General features: G+C 47.6%; 1 protein-coding gene across 4 annotated transcripts in view; it reads left to right on the top strand.

Moving 5' to 3' along the window:
• The window catches only part of ADAM12 (ADAM metallopeptidase domain 12), a 379,957-nt gene that overhangs the window by 259,495 nt on the left and 104,149 nt on the right, over nt 1-16,313 (top strand). For 3 of the 4 annotated variants that reach the window (XM_021072593.1, XM_021072591.1, XM_021072592.1), the window contains exons 6-8: nt 5,107-5,290; nt 12,167-12,232; nt 13,569-13,640. In XM_021072593.1, the coding sequence (XP_020928252.1) occupies nt 5,107-5,290; nt 12,167-12,232; nt 13,569-13,640 (322 nt within the window). Of the gene's footprint in view, nt 1-5,106; nt 5,291-9,677; nt 12,056-12,166; nt 12,233-13,568; nt 13,641-16,313 lie in introns of those variants that run through there. The other variant, XM_021072594.1, reaches the window with a different exon arrangement.

Raw genomic sequence — 16,313 nt, 5'->3', positions numbered from 1 at the left:
TTAACCTGCTGTGACACAGCAGGAACTTGTAGTTCATATTTTTGAATCATCATCTTATTAGAGGTAGTCAAAATCCATGTGCCACTCCCCTGCTTGCCTGGAGTAGCAGGAAAAATCATAATAAGAGCAACACCATTAAGCTGTGTTATTGCCTGATGCACCATTGCTTTGGAGATTAAAAACTGAATATTAAGAAGGACGAAAGCTTGTCTTGAGGAAATATGGGTCCCCTGAGTTATCTCTTCGAAAGTGGCAAAATCAGCTTAAAATTTTAATAGCTTCCTCTTTGTCGCCATTGAAGGGAAAACAACAGGATTTTTGAAATTTAAAATAAGGCTTTTTTCAAAGCAGCAGCTCTATTTCTCTGGCCGCTTGTCCTTTTGACTTCTGTGTCCATCACGGTCGTCCTGTTCCAGGCCCCACGTCCCTCTCAGAACATCTCTGGAGGGAGGCAGGAGAGCGCGTGCGTTGAAAATCTCAAGACTTGGATACAGGAGTCCAGATTGGGTCCCACCTGTTCCTCAGGCTACCTGCATGCCCTTGACAGGGTGGGAATGACCTAGAGCTGTGCCATGGGGGGAGCCATTGAGCCTGGGTCCTAGGCAGAGGTTCCGGGGTGTGGGTGGGGGTCTCATCACCCCCAACCACTCCTCCTTCTTCTGCTCCAGAAGTTGACTCCACCCCTCCCCATAACGGTGGGTCCGAGGTCTCCTGATTCTCCTAATCGCCCCCTAGGGAAGATGCCCTCTGTCTTCATCTTTCCCAAACTTTGGACACTGTCTTCTCACCTTCCTCCCCTCCCCTTCATCCCGCCCTGCGCTCTACCAATGGGCAAAGAGGCCCACTTCCAAAGTCTGCTGGATTTAAACTCCCCCCTCTGAGATGCTCCCAACTCCAAGTTCACAGCAAATACCTATGACATTCAACTAAATTACATTCGCTTATCTAACTTGGGGCCAGAAAGGGCTGTGAGAACGTCAAATTTTTACATTGCAGAGACCCTGAATCCTTGAATTGTGTGTCCACTGTGGTTTCCAGCCATCTCTAGAGCTAAATGATTAATTATACCCCAGACAGTCCAAGGCAATTATTTAATTAAGATGTATTATAGGCTCTGCCAATTGTTTGGAGCAAAGGGAAAGGCTTCACCCCAGTTTCTCAACATCTGGCCTTTGGATGACTTAAAAGATAAAAGGAGATATGAGAACGTTTTTATGACTGACTAACAATTTCTAGAAACTTTCCATTAAATAGAAAAACGTTTTCAGTCTTTTGCTTCTCGTGATTCGGACTTGGTGACATGTTTTCCTGTAAGCGTTCAGCGTGTTTAACTCCAATGTGAAACAGCAAAGGTTGCAATGCAGAACGAAATGCTGGTGTCCTTTTCTTTTTAGGGCAGGAAAGTCAGTTTTCTAGCCAGTCTCTGTTTTCCCTTGAAGTGTATTCATTTTCCACTTTCCTTTGGCTTATTTTTTTTTAAGCTCTCTTTTTTATTTAGACTTTTAAAAACCAACTTTCATAAAGAAAAATCCCTTGCTACTCATTCTAAACTTAGAAATCTAGGTTTTACTTCATAAAACTTTTCAGTGTTAAGTGTCTTCTCCTTAATAAACTGGCTCATTGCTCTCTTGAAGCGTTAAAAAAGCGAAAGAACCCCAATTTCGGGAGTTCCCATTGTGGTGCTGCAAAAACAAAGCCGACCAGTATCCAAGAGGATGCGGGTTCAATCCCTGCGCTGTGGTGTAGGTCGCAGATGCGGCTCGGATCCCACGTAGCCTGTGACTGTGGCTCATAAGCCGGCAGCCTGTAGCTCCGATTCAAGCCCTAGCCTGAGAACTTGCATATGCCGTGAGTGCAGCCCTAAAAACAACAACAGAAAACCCAAAACCCAAAAACCCAGCTTTCAAAGAAGCCACCCCAGTGGATGATCAAAGTCATGCCCACGTGACCTCCTTGATGATACATAAGAACACTGGTTGAGGGCTCTGGAGTAGGGGTCAGGGAACGACTGGGTATAATGACTTTTAGTCAATTTGAGGGATTTGAAAATAGCCCTCAAACCACACTGGCTCCCCTCATCTCTGAGCAGATAAATGTCATGCACGTTGGTAACACAGAGCTTAGCCCTGCGACAGCTTCCACCTACGCCACGTGTCTTAGTGCCATCTTTTCAGTTAGGCTGCAGTCTGCCTGGGCATGATCTTGCTGTTTCTCCCACTGCTGTAACACTTCAAACAGGACTAGTGGAGTAAACCCACTGAATAATAATGAAGTGATTAATGTGCAAGGGTTCACCCGTTGAGAAAGTAAATATTTGACCAATGCCAATCTCTTCCTTCCCTACCATTTTTGTGTTGAGCTTACTGTCATTCCATTAAAATGTGAGGATAATTAAAGAGTCACCTATCAGTGAGCCATCCGTAAGCACAGGATGAGGCAAGAGCTGAACCAGTCAATGGGCGACAGTGGATGACGCAGGAACATTTTTCAAGTTCCCTCTTTTGGAAACAAGCGCAAGTCATCTGAGAGAAATTCATGGAGCCCCCAACCCTCTCAGCTTATTTCTTAAGGACCAAGCGATTTCTTTAAATCCTTGGATTGAGGCACTAGAAATCATGTGTGAACTAATGCTCTAAACCTGGAGCCCATAGAGCTCACCAGAGTCCTGAATCTCCTGAAATTATCTGCAAAATATTGTGGATCTATGGATATGCGAATTCTTCTGGGGGGACGAAGGAGGTTCAAGTCTCAAAAAAGGTTAAGTGTTACCGTGTTAGAAGCGTCTCTTTACAAAAGCAGACGAATTTTGCATGAAAATTTTAGGCACGTCCATGGTGGAGACCTTGTGGTCAACTTGATCAATAACAGAAGTTGCTAGATGTGTGGGAACTCAGAGCTGCCAGTTTACTCTTTCCCAAAGTTCTGTTTTTCTGCAGAAAAAGCTGATTTCAACATCAAGAAGAGGCTCTTAAAATTAAAGTACTTATTATTCCATGTTGGAAAAGAGAAACAGAAACCAACATGGAGCCTGATGTTCCCCTGTAGCTCGAAGGATGCTGACATGGCTTATTTCCAGGAAGCAGGACACAGCCTCGGCTCTGTCCTGCTCCAGACAGTCAGACATGCCCTGGGTCCATGGTCTAAGACCGCTTTCTATCTCTGCAAGTTAGAATATTTAGCAAATGTGTTCCCTTTATTTCTTTCTTGGCCGCGCCTCAGCATATGGAGTTCCCAGGCCAGGGATCAGATCAGAGCCGCAGTGGCATCACCAGATCCTTTACCCCACCGTGCCGGGCTGGGGATTGAACCTGCATCCTGGTGCTGCAGAGACACCGCCGATCCCATTGCACCCCAGCAGAGACTCCCAAATGCGTCCATTTTTAAAAAGAACTTACACATTTATTCCCAAACCTAAATGTTGGCACAAAGGGTTCTTCCCTTGTAATCATCACTCCCCGGAGTATGTTTATCTTATTAATGTTATAGTTTGTACTGGGAGCCACGCATGGCCAGGAGGCGGGTAGATGTGTGGATAAAGCCCGGGATCTTCCTGAAATCATCAGTCTGTGGATGGACACGTTAACAGACGCCCGTCCGTGGCTCTGCCCTGTCACCAACAAAAGAGCTCCAACCGTTCAAGCCCTGACGTGGGACCGCCACTGGGCTAAAGGTTTTAATGAGATAGCAGAGCAGCCCCGCTGCCCAGGTGAAGAATCGAAGGCTCCGAGAGGACCAGGTCACACAGATTGGAAGTGGCAGAACGGGAACGTAAGCCAGATGGCTGGATTTGGAAGGTCTCCTTCTCATCTTGGGCCTGGGACTTCGTTCAGAAAGAAGACAGAGCCATCCGCCTTCAGCCAAAACAGACCCGGGGGCAGAACGCATCCTTCGAGGAGCAGTTCTGCTGCTTGTCCACTGACACTGGTTCCTTTATGCACACGTCTCCCACAAATTATATAAGTAAAATACAAAAAAAAATAATAAAGTTTTTCTATTCTTTTTTATAAGTACAAATGATTTATAATGTTGCATTCATTTTGGGCATATAGCAAAGGGATTCAGTTACACGTGTGTATGTTCGTTTTCCAGTTCTTTTCCTTTACAGGTTATGATAAGATACTGAAGGTATTCCCTGTGCTATGCAATATAGATCCTTGTTGTTTATGTATTTTATATACAGTAGCAGATCTGACAGTCTCCACTCCTAATGCATCCTCCCTCCCTTCCGCTTTGGTCACCGAAGTTTGAAAAAAAAAAAAACACACACATAAATTTATACTCAACCTTGTATCAGAATCCTTCCAACTATTTAGGAAGCATACCTGATCATGATGAATAATTCAGATGTAGGAATTTTCCTTAAAAAAAAAATGATTTCCCTTCTGAATCACGTCTGCTACTTCAGATCTAGTTATTTTCTCAGCAGATGAAACATCTTTTCTCTCAACTCTTCTTCCCAGCAATATGTCCTTGAGAAGTAAAAAGCAAACAAATGAAAAATGTAAAGACTAAACACAGTCTATTCTTCACCGTCAAATATTTGAAACAAAACATTTTTCAGACTTAGTTTTCAAAAGATTTGCAAAAATAAATCAATGCAAACATATGGCACAGAAATGTCCTTTCCAATTCAGGCCTGAGAATATAAATAAATTGGCATTTTTGCTTTTATTCTCTCTCTCATTAAATCAAGTATGCTCAAAAAAAAAAAAAAGGTTTTAGCCACAAGTAAGAAGCTGTGATGATCATTGTACAACTATAAATGTAATAAAATTCATTGAGTAATAAAAAAAGAAGCTGCCCTTAATTTATTTTCAAATGGTTCAAGGCAAAAAAAGAAAAAGAAAAAAAAAAAAAGCAGTTCCCTGTACTGTCCTTGCAAACTTTCTGTGTTTGTGTTGGTTTCAAAATAAATATCATTGACTTGTAAAGAGAGAGCAAATATGTAGCTAAAATATATAGGCACATATTGTCAGGCAATCTATCAGTAAAAGGATTTGTTATTCTCCTGAAAAAAAAAAAAAAAAAAGAAGGAGCAGCTGTCCTTAAACGTTATGTCACTGAAACAAAAACGTTGCATCATTGTTCTTCTTTCTTTCTCAACAGGGGACTTATTACCTTTGGAAATAGCACCTATGTCTTGGAGCCGATGAAAAATGCAACCAACAGATACAAATTCTTTCCAGTGGAGAACCTGCGGAGCACCTGGGGTGCCTGTGCATCACATTCCAACACGTCAGGCTTCGTCGGGCACCACAGGCTCCCACCACCCTCCCAGACACGGACAAGGGTAGGAGGGAGACCCCGTGTTGGGTCTCTGGGGAGCTGGGGGGCTCCGGCGAGGGACGCCCACTGCTAGGACATCTGGAGAGGTTTCGCCGCTTGTGTCTGAGGTCACCCAGTTTATCTGGAGGTGGTTGACATGATGTGGGCAGAACATACCCAAATGCTGAAACCTCCATCATTGTCTTACAAGCCCCAGCCTCAGACTCATTAACCAATGCTGGGCAGAGTTGGGCTCAGAGGACACAACATCACCGTTCGTTACATCTCCAGGGAAAGCCTTCTGGAGTCTGCCCCACTCTGGAGCCCCTCTGCAGTACACAGGACTGGAAGTCTGTTTTATAATTAGGATTAGCATAGCATTAGGATTTGCAGAGCGTTCCCCACCCTGCCCACTTCCCTCTGCAGGATAAAGTGAGCCTTGGTCCAGCAGTGTCCCCGCCACAGAGACCTGTCCCATTCCCCACCTCCACCCCCCAGCCTGGGGGGGTGGTCTCTGCTTTCTGGCCACTGGCCCCTGGGTCTCCTCATCACAGGCCTTCCCTTCTGCTCCAGAGCTGCAGAGAATAGTTGCCTCATGGAGTCCGGCCCCGCATCTCCCTGCTGGCTAAGAGGTCAGCCCCCTGGTGCCACCCCAGGAGACCTCCGCCCTAAATGTCTGCCTGACCTCTTACGTCAGCGGTGCGTGGGCTTCAGCAGAAGCCTCTTACAGAGGAGTAAGGGCAGCCACATCCAGCCCCGAATTCAAATGAGGACAGCCTGATAGGAAGTTATCAACCATTTCCTGATTTTTTCATCTCTCTCTTTCCTGTTCCCCTGTTGACAAGACATCAAGAATTCGTAGAGAGCATGTCACTTGTGCTTCCATCCGATGGGCTGAGGGATGTTGTCGAGGTTCCGTTCCTCTCTCCTGACTTTGAGTGCTGTGTTGCTTCCTGTGTGTTGTGCCTCGTTTTATTCCTCGTCATTTTTCTGAACTCAAACAGTAAATGCTATCCTACACGATTTCTTCTTATTCTTAACCTTTCTCTCCTGCCTGTGGCCCAGTGTGTGTTCCCCTAACCTGCTCTTGACGGAACCTGAATCAATTTCATTTTAATGCTCCATTCATTCTTTCCATCCCGATTCCACCCGTGTGACCCTAACTTCCTCTCTTTGTTGATATACCCAAGGCTGCCTACAGCAGGTGTCTGCAACCTCTTTTTTCTTGTTCTCCTCCATCACGCCCCACCAGGTACTGTGGCTCACCCTGACATTGATACTCAGTGGGCGGGGGGGGAAACTGACCCTCAATCCCTGGGAATAGGGCTTCAAAAGTACCCCACCACCACCACCACCATCACCAGCACCTTGAGAGGACTTTCATCCTGTCTTCGTCCCCCCAGCATTTCGGAGTCACAGATTTCTGGCTGGCCTCTGCGCCACCAGGGCACGTTGGTTTTATGCTTCCAACCCTCTGGCCTTTGATTCCAGACCTCAGAGAAGATGTGATTAAGCTGTAGCTTTCCCAGGCATAAACAGGGAGAACGTTTGCATTTTGTTTTCCAGGCGCCTTGCTTTGAGGACCCTGCTGAACACACATTATCCACCTTGTGCGATTTATACCTTGACAGTTTAAGCCACACTCAGATACGTTCGCCGTTTCATTTAGAAGTGCGCACCCCGTCTGTCCTTGGCAGCCACCTATTAATTCTTTAAGCTCACTGCTCCCTCGAACTGTGATGGGCATGGTAATTTCCAGTCATGTTGACTTGCAGGGAGAGGGAGGAAACCTCCTAAGAGTGTTGTTTGGCTAATATTGCATATTGACGTGTAAACGAACCTTTACATGGAAAAGGGGAGGCGGCTCAGGCATTTCAACTCTGCTCTCTCAGTGTTTCTCCTCCTGATTGTTTTTATGAAAGCAACAAAGTCTTTGACTTTAAGTACAGCCTTATCGTGAAAAGACACAAAAAATAGTTTGCAAATAAGGGGAAGAGGTGGGCACTGGAATTATATACAAGACCGTTTGGGGCGGCACCCCTGGTAGATAAATAGGAACGGGACATATTCAGGTTCTGTGCTGCTTACCTGCCTCGCTTCTGTTGCTTGTATTTTATACTTAGAGATCAATGTAACTGCAGCGAACTCATCTTGTCTATGCACTGCAGCAACTGCGTGTGCTTTTCCCCTGCATTCTTCTGCCCCCTCTAAATGGTAACTGTTGCAAAGATTGGCTTGCAGGCTGTTTTTTTGTTTTTGTTTTTTCTGCAGATGTGTGCTTTTTTTCAAGGAGCAGCAGGAATAAATCTGCACTCAGGGTCTGCACTGGCTATAATAGGATCTTGAGCTATTGTTTGTCATTTTTACAAGGCTCTCCATTAGGTTTTAGTGAGAACCCAAGTTGCTTCTGGAAGGGCGCCTGTGGTCAGAGGGCGTCATGGCCCGTGCCTTCCTCTGCAGCGTCTCAGTCCAACGCAAAGAGCCCTTGCCTCTCCGCTCTCCCTCCCTCCCCATCAGCTGTGCATTCAAAAATGCAAAAGGATTTTAACCCCAGCTGGAGGAGCCTGGAGGGGAGATGAAGGCGGTAAATCTGCTACTGGAGAAAAATCACAGAATACATCCCGAAGGCAAATGTAAATTATTTTTGAATTATCCTCTCTTTGGGGATTATCCGTGCTATTGTTCCCCTCCACTAGGATGGATAATTATGAGTCAAACGTAAACGTCAGTGCCTTCTCTAGAAAGCCGAGTTCACCTGCGCTACTGAGTATAAATAGGACAGAAGGTCAGGAAGACCCCGTGGTGTTTCCCCAAACGCAGACAGTCTGAAAAGAGACCAGGGCTGTTGCTTTGGGGTTTCTGGACAGCCTGCCATCTTGGTTTAATAGAAGCCACAGTAGTGGCCATGGGGGTAGACTTAATAGTGATGTTTCTTATCGGTAGTGTCCAGTAATGGGTGAATATCAGGAACTGGCCAGAACCATTGGGAAACTGATTGATTATGGCAGGCATGGTTAATTTCTCTCTGACGTGACCACCCTCACCTCGGTACCTCCTCTAAGAGGCCATGCGAAGTTCCCTTACTGCCTTGTCATCCTTAAAGCTTGGTGGTGGGATAACAGAGCCAGCACCACGATTGCTTCCTTGGCCCTCAGCCCTGGGCATCTCTCAGTGTGGACCCAGGCTCCAAGCTCTTCAGGTGTGGATTCCTATGGAGTCTTGAGTCGATGAAAACTCTAGCTAAATAAGTAACAGCTTTCCCTTGTGCCGCTGGTGTTGGGGACTCCATTTCAATACTTTGCATTTGTTGGCGTTCCCCAGCTGCCTAGTGGTTAGGGACTCAGCATTGTCACTGCAGCAGCTCGGGTCACTGCTGTGGCTCAGGTGCGATCCCTGGCCCAGGAACTTCCACATGCCCTGGGCACAGCCAAAAATATACTTTGCCTTTGTCCCTGTAACTCTCAGTTCATCCGATTCAGCCTGTTATTCCAGCATTTTGTCCAGCTGGTTCTGCAGCCTGTATGATCGCCAGGCTTCAGAGGCTGTATCAGGCAGATAAGATCCGTGTGCTTTGACTGCATGCAGGTTATTGGTGAGGATGTGAGAGATGACCTCTCAGAGCAGAGACCAGGGCTCGTTGATATTCATCAATTGGCCTTAGACTCAAGGCCAGGAGCCAACAGTGATCTTTCTTTACTCAGAGGACGATAAACCAAACTTTCGACTCGTGGAATTCGCTGATCTTGCCACCTATGGAGAAGGTCTTGGCTCCGTTGTTACTGTTCTGCTGTCTGGTTAAAGCACCGAGCTTGAACCTGTGCGCCTTTCCCCATCCTGCCGCCTCACACGGTCCCAGCTCTCACCCCCACCCTCCAGTCTTGTCTTCCCAGAATCCCTTCTCCTCCAGCAGCCAGAGGGATTGTTTTTTTCTTTTTAGGGCCACACCTGTGGCATATGGAAGTTCCCAGGCTAAGGGACTGAATCAGAGCTGCAGCCCAGGCTTATGCTACAGCCACGGCAATGTGGGATCCAAGCCTGTCTGTGACCTACACCGAAGCTCACGGCAACGCCAGATCCGTAACCCACTGAGCGCGGCCAGGGATCCAACTTGCATCCTCATGGATCCTAGTCGGGTGCTTAACCCACTGAGCCATAACGGGAACTCCCCAGGGTGATATGTAAAGCACCTCACCCTCAAGGGTTTCCCACTGCTCTCGGAGAATTAAACTACCCACGGGTCAGCCTCCTGCCCCTGCCCCTGGCCCCCGTCCCTCCCTCACCCTCATCCCGTCCATGCTCTTGCTTCGCTCACTGGACGGTAGGCAGCCTGCCCACTGCTGTGACCCGCCCCCATCTCGCCGGCCTCAGGACACCAGCTGCCACTGTGCTGTCCACGTACCGCCATGTCACGGGTATGGCCCCAGGAAGGAGAGCTACAGTGAGAATTTATTGTCACCCTAATCTCAACTTGCTTTTCTGCCTCGCGTGGGGTGAATTCCCAACGCCAAGTTCTTGTGGGAACATGCGCAGGGCCCTTCTCCCCCAGAACTTGGCCGAGATCACTTGGAGGGGCTCGGCACCCGCTCCCTCTTGAGCGGGACTCACAGGGCGGCTCGGTCTCCACCTTGGGGCAGAGACCGCTGGCCCTTCTCAGGAGCTTACACTCCTATCTGTTTGGAGAAAGGCTTTCGTTTATAACCCCCAGAATGAAAACTCTATCAAGCAACCAGCTTAAAATGTTGCTCTGTTTAGCAAACATTTTAAAAATGATTTTTTTTTTTTTAAACCAGATAGCCCATATAGGTGGAACCATGTGGAGGTAATTTAAGCCTCTCTGTGTGCGCAGCTGATGGAAGAATAAAACTTGGCGGCCATGAGCCAGCCACTCCCCCATGGCTTTTTATTATGATGTGGTTAGGCTTCTCTCTGAGCTAGCAATTCTCTGAATTCATGAGAAAATTTGGACTTCTCTGCAAACTGCAGAGACAGGAAAATTGGGTTCATGTGTTTGTTTTCATTATCTGGAAGTGTGTTCTTTCGAAACGATGATCCAAGGCCATTTGGAAATATCCCCTGGTCGTTTATTTCACCCCTTCCAAGTCTGAAAGGTGTAAACATCTAAACAACCAGGGGTCTCTCTATGAGCTTTTTGGTGGGATAGTAATGTATTTGTGTCTTTACCAGAGCTCTCTTTTCTTCTGTCACGTTAGCCGAATCTCTTTTTGGTAACTCAGGAAATTATGGGGGGTGGGGTTAAACAAAAGAGGCTTCTTGCTTTCCAAACCTCAATAAAGAAAGGGGGTAAGAGCATCACCCTTTGAGAAGGTGTCTCATTTTGCATATACCAGTGGGTACCACTGGGGCTAATCTTTTCTTCTTTTTCAAGTGGTTACTTAGCACCATAAAGCATATGCCTACAACACATAGTTACAAAGCTTGCCTTTTTTTTCCTCGAAACATTGTAAAAGTATGAGAAATTATCCCTTTCATGGGGTTTTATTTTTCCTTCCTCCATAAGGTTTCCAGATTTCTTTAGGGACACCTAAATTCATGAATCAGCACAGCTGGGCGGCAAGGAGGAACGCTGCCATGATACAAACATTTCTCTTGTAAAAATCTGTTTGGAAGATTCCGGACTGATGGGGATTTGTTTTATAAAAGATGTTTCCCTCGGGATTATGTGACTGGAAGTCTGATTCAAAGCACGCCTTGGTCATTTTTGCTTTTGTCTGCAAGCGTGGTTCTAACAGGCAGGTTTTCAAGCCGTATGTGCAGCGGACTCAGAAAGCTGCCACATCAGGCAAGGGTCCCAGGCCAGCTCAACCCCTGTTTCCTCCAACTGCATTTTATTGCAGAAACAGGAGGCTTTGTTTTTGTGTTTTTATCGTTTGCTCCTTGAGACCACCCTCCATCAATTGCTCTTTTTCTCCTAAAAACGCCTCTGGGGTTTGCCAGTGATTCATGGAAGAGTGTGAATGTGGGTTCATTTGTTTTGCTTTGTTTTGTTTTTGAGGAAACTCGATTAAAATGTAACCCACTTCAGAGGCTGCCTTTATATGGGAGGGAGTTTGTACCTGGGCGGCCTGAGTTTTCATCCGTCCTGCCCTAGGATGTACAATTTCCATATTCTTCCAAACCATTTCATGCTTACCAGATCCCTTTTCTCCAGGGGCATGGTTCAGACCTATTGTTTTCCCTTGACGCTGTTTCTTTCTAGTCTGTTCCTTCCATTGCGTTCTGGTTTTCCTCCTAGTACCTCCCTCTTGCCTGGCTCTGTTCCCCATTTATCCACCTGGCTGTTCCCTGTTCTTTCTTTGCTCCTAACTAGATTTTTAAAGGATCAGCCACAAAGAATCAGCTCCTTGGACTGGACACAACTCAGTGTTTCTCCAGAAGGGCTATGCAGTTCCTGCTCAAAATATCTTTGCTTTCACTTTTCTCAAAGCACAAAACTGGACCATAAAGGCAAAGGGAACACTCCTGAGACCCTGAATCCATCATCTGCAGTGACCTTGAAATGTGCTCCATCAGGCCCGAAATGAACCGCCCTTGACTGGCTCTTGTTCCAGAGAGAGTTTGGGTTTTGCTTGTGTGTGTGTTTTGTTTAATAATGACTTCAGCTTGTTCTGATCCTATAATCAGTGATCCGGCAAAAAGGGTAAATTCCTTTTTAAGGATTTCCCAGATGGAAATGGGAACTGATCCTTTGTGTTGAGAAGGTTTTACAGAGGTCGTTGGGGTCGGATATGAACGTGCACGTGGAACGGAGGTGTGGGAACTGGTGGTTCGGGTAAGAACGGAGTGTCACCAGAGTTCAAGGTGCTTGAATCGAGAGATACTGAGTGTTCTGGAAGCCCCAGAGAGGCTGTAAAGGCAATTAATCCATGTTTATTTTTGGCAGCATAAAAGAGAAACCCTCAAGATGACCAAGTATGTAGAGCTGGTTATTGTGGCAGACAACAGAGAGGTAAGAACGTTTTGAAATTCCTCAGTACAGTTGGTTTTAAAAAAAAAAGGGGGAGAGGGAGAAAATGTTCAGCAAGTTATCACTTGCTTTAATTAACCTCATTTTCTATGAGGCCTTAAAAGCATTGTCAACAACCCATTAGAAATGGTTTTCCGATATTATAAAGTATAAAGTATTAAAAATGGGAGTTTGGATTTTTCAGAACGAACCCAACTAGTATCCATGAGGACGCAGGTTCAATCCCTGGCCTTCCTTGTTCAGTGGGTTAAGGATCCGGCATTGCCATGAGCTGTGGTGTAGGTTGCAGACGCAGCTCGGATCCCACCTTGCTATGGCTGTGATGTAGTCTGGAAGCTAGAGCTCTGATTCAGTCCCCTAGCCTGGGAACTTCCATATGCTGCACATGAAACCCTAGAAAAGAAAAGAAGAGAAAAGAAAAGAAAATATTAAAAAATGTATCTGGTATCACAAAATATTCACAAGGACTGCAGAGCTGGCGTGCAGCTAAGCTCTCCAGACAGGGAGAATTACTGGGGGGAAATGACAGATGGCTTTAGAATATATTCTAAAACACGTTTTGGAAAAGTTTAGTTTAAAAGATGTCCGCTGTGTCCTAAATGAAAATGCATGAATGAACGAAGGCTATGGAGATACAACAGAAAAATCCTACCTTCTGAAGCAGGGCGTGACACTCTGGTTTTTTTCTTTTCATTAATTTTTAATTAGCCTTTTTTAGATTGCCATCTCCCTGTTCATTCCTTGCGTCCACTACCTGCTATGAATGAGGTGACGTCTTCTCACAGGCTGGCTCCATACCTATGAATGAAACAGATTTGACAATTTCTCACGAAACTGTTTCCACTCTGGAAGCTCAGACTGGAGGGGAGAAGGGGGAATTGAGTAACTTTGTATCCATTCTCTGTAGCGTTTGACCGGTTGCCATGAGCTTCTATTCTTTAATTTTTAAAAACAAATAATAAAGGCAGTTTCGGAAGAAGTTCAGATCAAGCTGACGATATGAAGGATGGTTTTGGACGGCCTTCCGGTTGTCTGTTTCCTCTTTGCCAAAACATGTCACTGCCTCTATCATTTATGAGGCTGGAAAACTCACAAAAGTTACTGTCTTCTGAGCACTTGGCTTGGGTGAATTTCAGGGAGTTTCAGAAAATCCCTGGATGGGGAAATTACTGGCCAGGAGAGAAACTCATTTCACCATAAACCTGGGAGGGCCCTGGGGGATTTGCAAAGCCTGAGATTTCACATTTCCAGGAGCTGGGAAGATGAGGTTTGATTGATATGCTTGCCCTTATTAATGCTGACATTTAAAATTATTTAGTTTCAGAGGCAAGGAAAAGATCTGGAAAAAGTTAAGCAGCGATTAATAGAGATCGCTAATCACGTTGACAAGGTAAGTTCTTTGGGGGTAATTAAATCACTCCCATCATGTAAATGTTTGGAAATGAGGCGGGGTCTGTCTCTGGTCCTGGGCGGAACCCGACTTCCCCTTCCTCTAATGCAGAATGCCCGGGGCCTGGGACAGCTGCAGGACAGGCCACCCCACGCTGTCCGGTCTGTGGTGGTCTTGGCATGCTTCTGCCCCAGGCTCCCTTCTGGCCAGGCAGAGCTCCAGTCTGGGGGCTGGATGCTGAACCCCGATGGAGACGCATCTGATCCTCTTGGGAGCTCCCAGCAGGCCTCTTCTCAAGTCTCACTGGGCGGGTCCCACAGGCCCCCCAAGGGCAGGCGCTCATGGATAAGGGACACACAGGCCACCATCCTGGGACACAGAAATTGGCTTTAGCTCAATCAGCTGTTGGAAAGTTCCTCACAGAGGGAGCTCACCCTTGGCCAAGGTGATTTCAGAGCTGGGAGGGTCCCTGAAAGTCTGGTCTAACCTGGGCATATTTGCTCACCAACACTCCTTACACGACCTGTTCACGAGGAGAGGACGCCACCTACGCCACCTGCCTCAGCCACGGTCCCAGTGGAAGGGTGTCGGGCTGTTTGGTGCTAGCAGCTCTCAGCACAAACCGTGTTGGAGAAGCTTTCCAAGGCCTTGCTACCGGGCTGTCTTGGTGGGGGTGTCTTGGTGGGGCTGTCTTGGTGGGGGTGTCTTGGTGGGGGTGTCTTGGTGGGGGTGTCTTGGTGGGGGTGTCTTGGTGGGGGCTGTCTTGGTGGGGGCTGTCTTGGTGGGGGTGTCTTGGTGGGGGCTGTCTTGGTGGGGTGTCTTGGTGGGGGTGTCTTGGTGGGGGTGTCTTGGTGGGGGTGTCTTGGTGGGGCTGTCTTGGTGGGGGTGTCTTGGTGGGGCCCGGACACGAGGATTGGTAGGTGCTCCCCAGGCGGTTCTCAGGTACTACGGTAGCTGGCAGCCACTGTCTTAAGGTGACCATAATTCTCAGCAATGCCGCCCCCCCGCCCCCTGGGGACAGTGGGAGAGGAAATAGGGCCCATTGCCAAATCCCTCATGGCAAGGATGCTCAGAAAACTCACATCCTACATATAGCAGTTTGAAAAGGCTTCATGATCGCTGTGTTTCCAAACAATCCTATTATATTTAAATTGAATTTTCAAAGTTTTCAGAAAAATCAAAGCCAAAGCCCTTCCAGACGTTCAGCTCCATCCAGAAAGCCTCCTGGGTGGGACCAAGCCCTGCGCCTCCAGAATCCAGAGCACGTCAGATGTGGGCCCTCTGCTCAAAGAGGTCACAGCTTTGTACGGAAGCACACTCACCGCCACTGAGCGTGGTCTGGGGTGATAGGAACTAGGCTGGCGCTATCAGTCAAGGGCTATGGCGATGCAGAAGAGAATCACTTACCTCTTTCTGGGGGTCAGTCAGGGGGGCTTTGCAGGGATGAGATTTTGAAAGGTGAGTGGGGTTTCACCAGGAGGACAGCAGGGGAGGACATGGCGAATAACGCCGTCTAACGAAGAAGCCGGGGTGATGGGGGGCCGGTTGCACAGGTGCACGTGTGTGTGCATAAGGGGTGTGTGTGTGCACAGCTAGGGCAGGGCCAGAGGAAGCTTCAGGGGATTCAGTGGCTGGGATCCTGGGTGTCCTGCAAAGCCGTCTAGACCCTAGTGAGTCTGGAGGATGATGTCACCAAAGTCAGAGAGAACTGGTAGGTGTCAGTTGTGCAGAAGTTGTGAAGACCTGATGAGGGAAGGGGACAGGGATGTGAGAAAGATGAGGATTTAGAGACATTGGAATAGATGGTGCCTGATAAATGTGCTGAGCAGTTACTACGTGCCAGGCCCTACGTGCTTTATAGACACTCCCGGGTGGATCCGGTCATGCCCATTTTTAGAGCAGAGGAAGCTGAGGTCTGCAGAGGTAGGTTAAGCAATCAGCACAGGTTCGAGCGGCGATAATAAGCAGGATCAGGAATGAGCCCTGGTCTCTGTGGACCCTCTGTGCAGGAACTCTGGCCTTGACTCTCCACCCACACTGTACCCCAGCCCTCCTAGACCAAGGAAAAGCGGAGGCTGAGAGGAACAGGGGTCCCAGTGGGCACAAGGATGAGGTGACAGGTGACGAGGCTTTGGGCCAGGGAAGCAAGAGCAGGAGTTTCCTGGGGCTCCTTGGGGGGTCAGAGAGTAGGGCACAGGGCTCAGAGAGAGAGGCGATGGCTGGATGGAACTTTCCGAAAGCAGGAAACCCACGTGGCTGTTAGCCTCCTGTCCCAGTGCTGTCCTCCCCTCTCACACCAGAACCTGCAGCGAGGTCTGACTCCCGGGCAGCCCGTGCTTGCTGATCTATTTTGAACAATGACTCTTTGAAAATTAAACTTCATCCCAAAGTCAAGTGGATGCAGGAGAATTTTTGTAAATGGCGAATCCTTCTGGTGGGGAGGCGGAGGGATGGGTCTGGGAGGTTAGACCAGGGGCCATGGAGTCAGATCTGGGTCTCAGTCTGGGCTGGGCATTCGAATCCCCTGGAAAGGTCTTTGTTTGTGTGTTTCCTTTCAAAATACTGATTCTAAGGCTTAGTCCGGGGACTCTGGTTTGATCGGCCTGGGTGGGGCCTTGGGCGGGTACATTCCAGACACTCCACTGATGCTAGCATGAGGCAGGACCAAGAAGA

This window comes from Sus scrofa, chromosome 14 (genome assembly GCF_000003025.6).
Source record: "Sus scrofa isolate TJ Tabasco breed Duroc chromosome 14, Sscrofa11.1, whole genome shotgun sequence".
Taxonomy (NCBI): domain Eukaryota; kingdom Metazoa; phylum Chordata; class Mammalia; order Artiodactyla; family Suidae; genus Sus; species Sus scrofa.
Note: the sequence above shows the minus strand (reverse complement) of the source record. Positions and strands in the feature narration are given on the sequence as shown.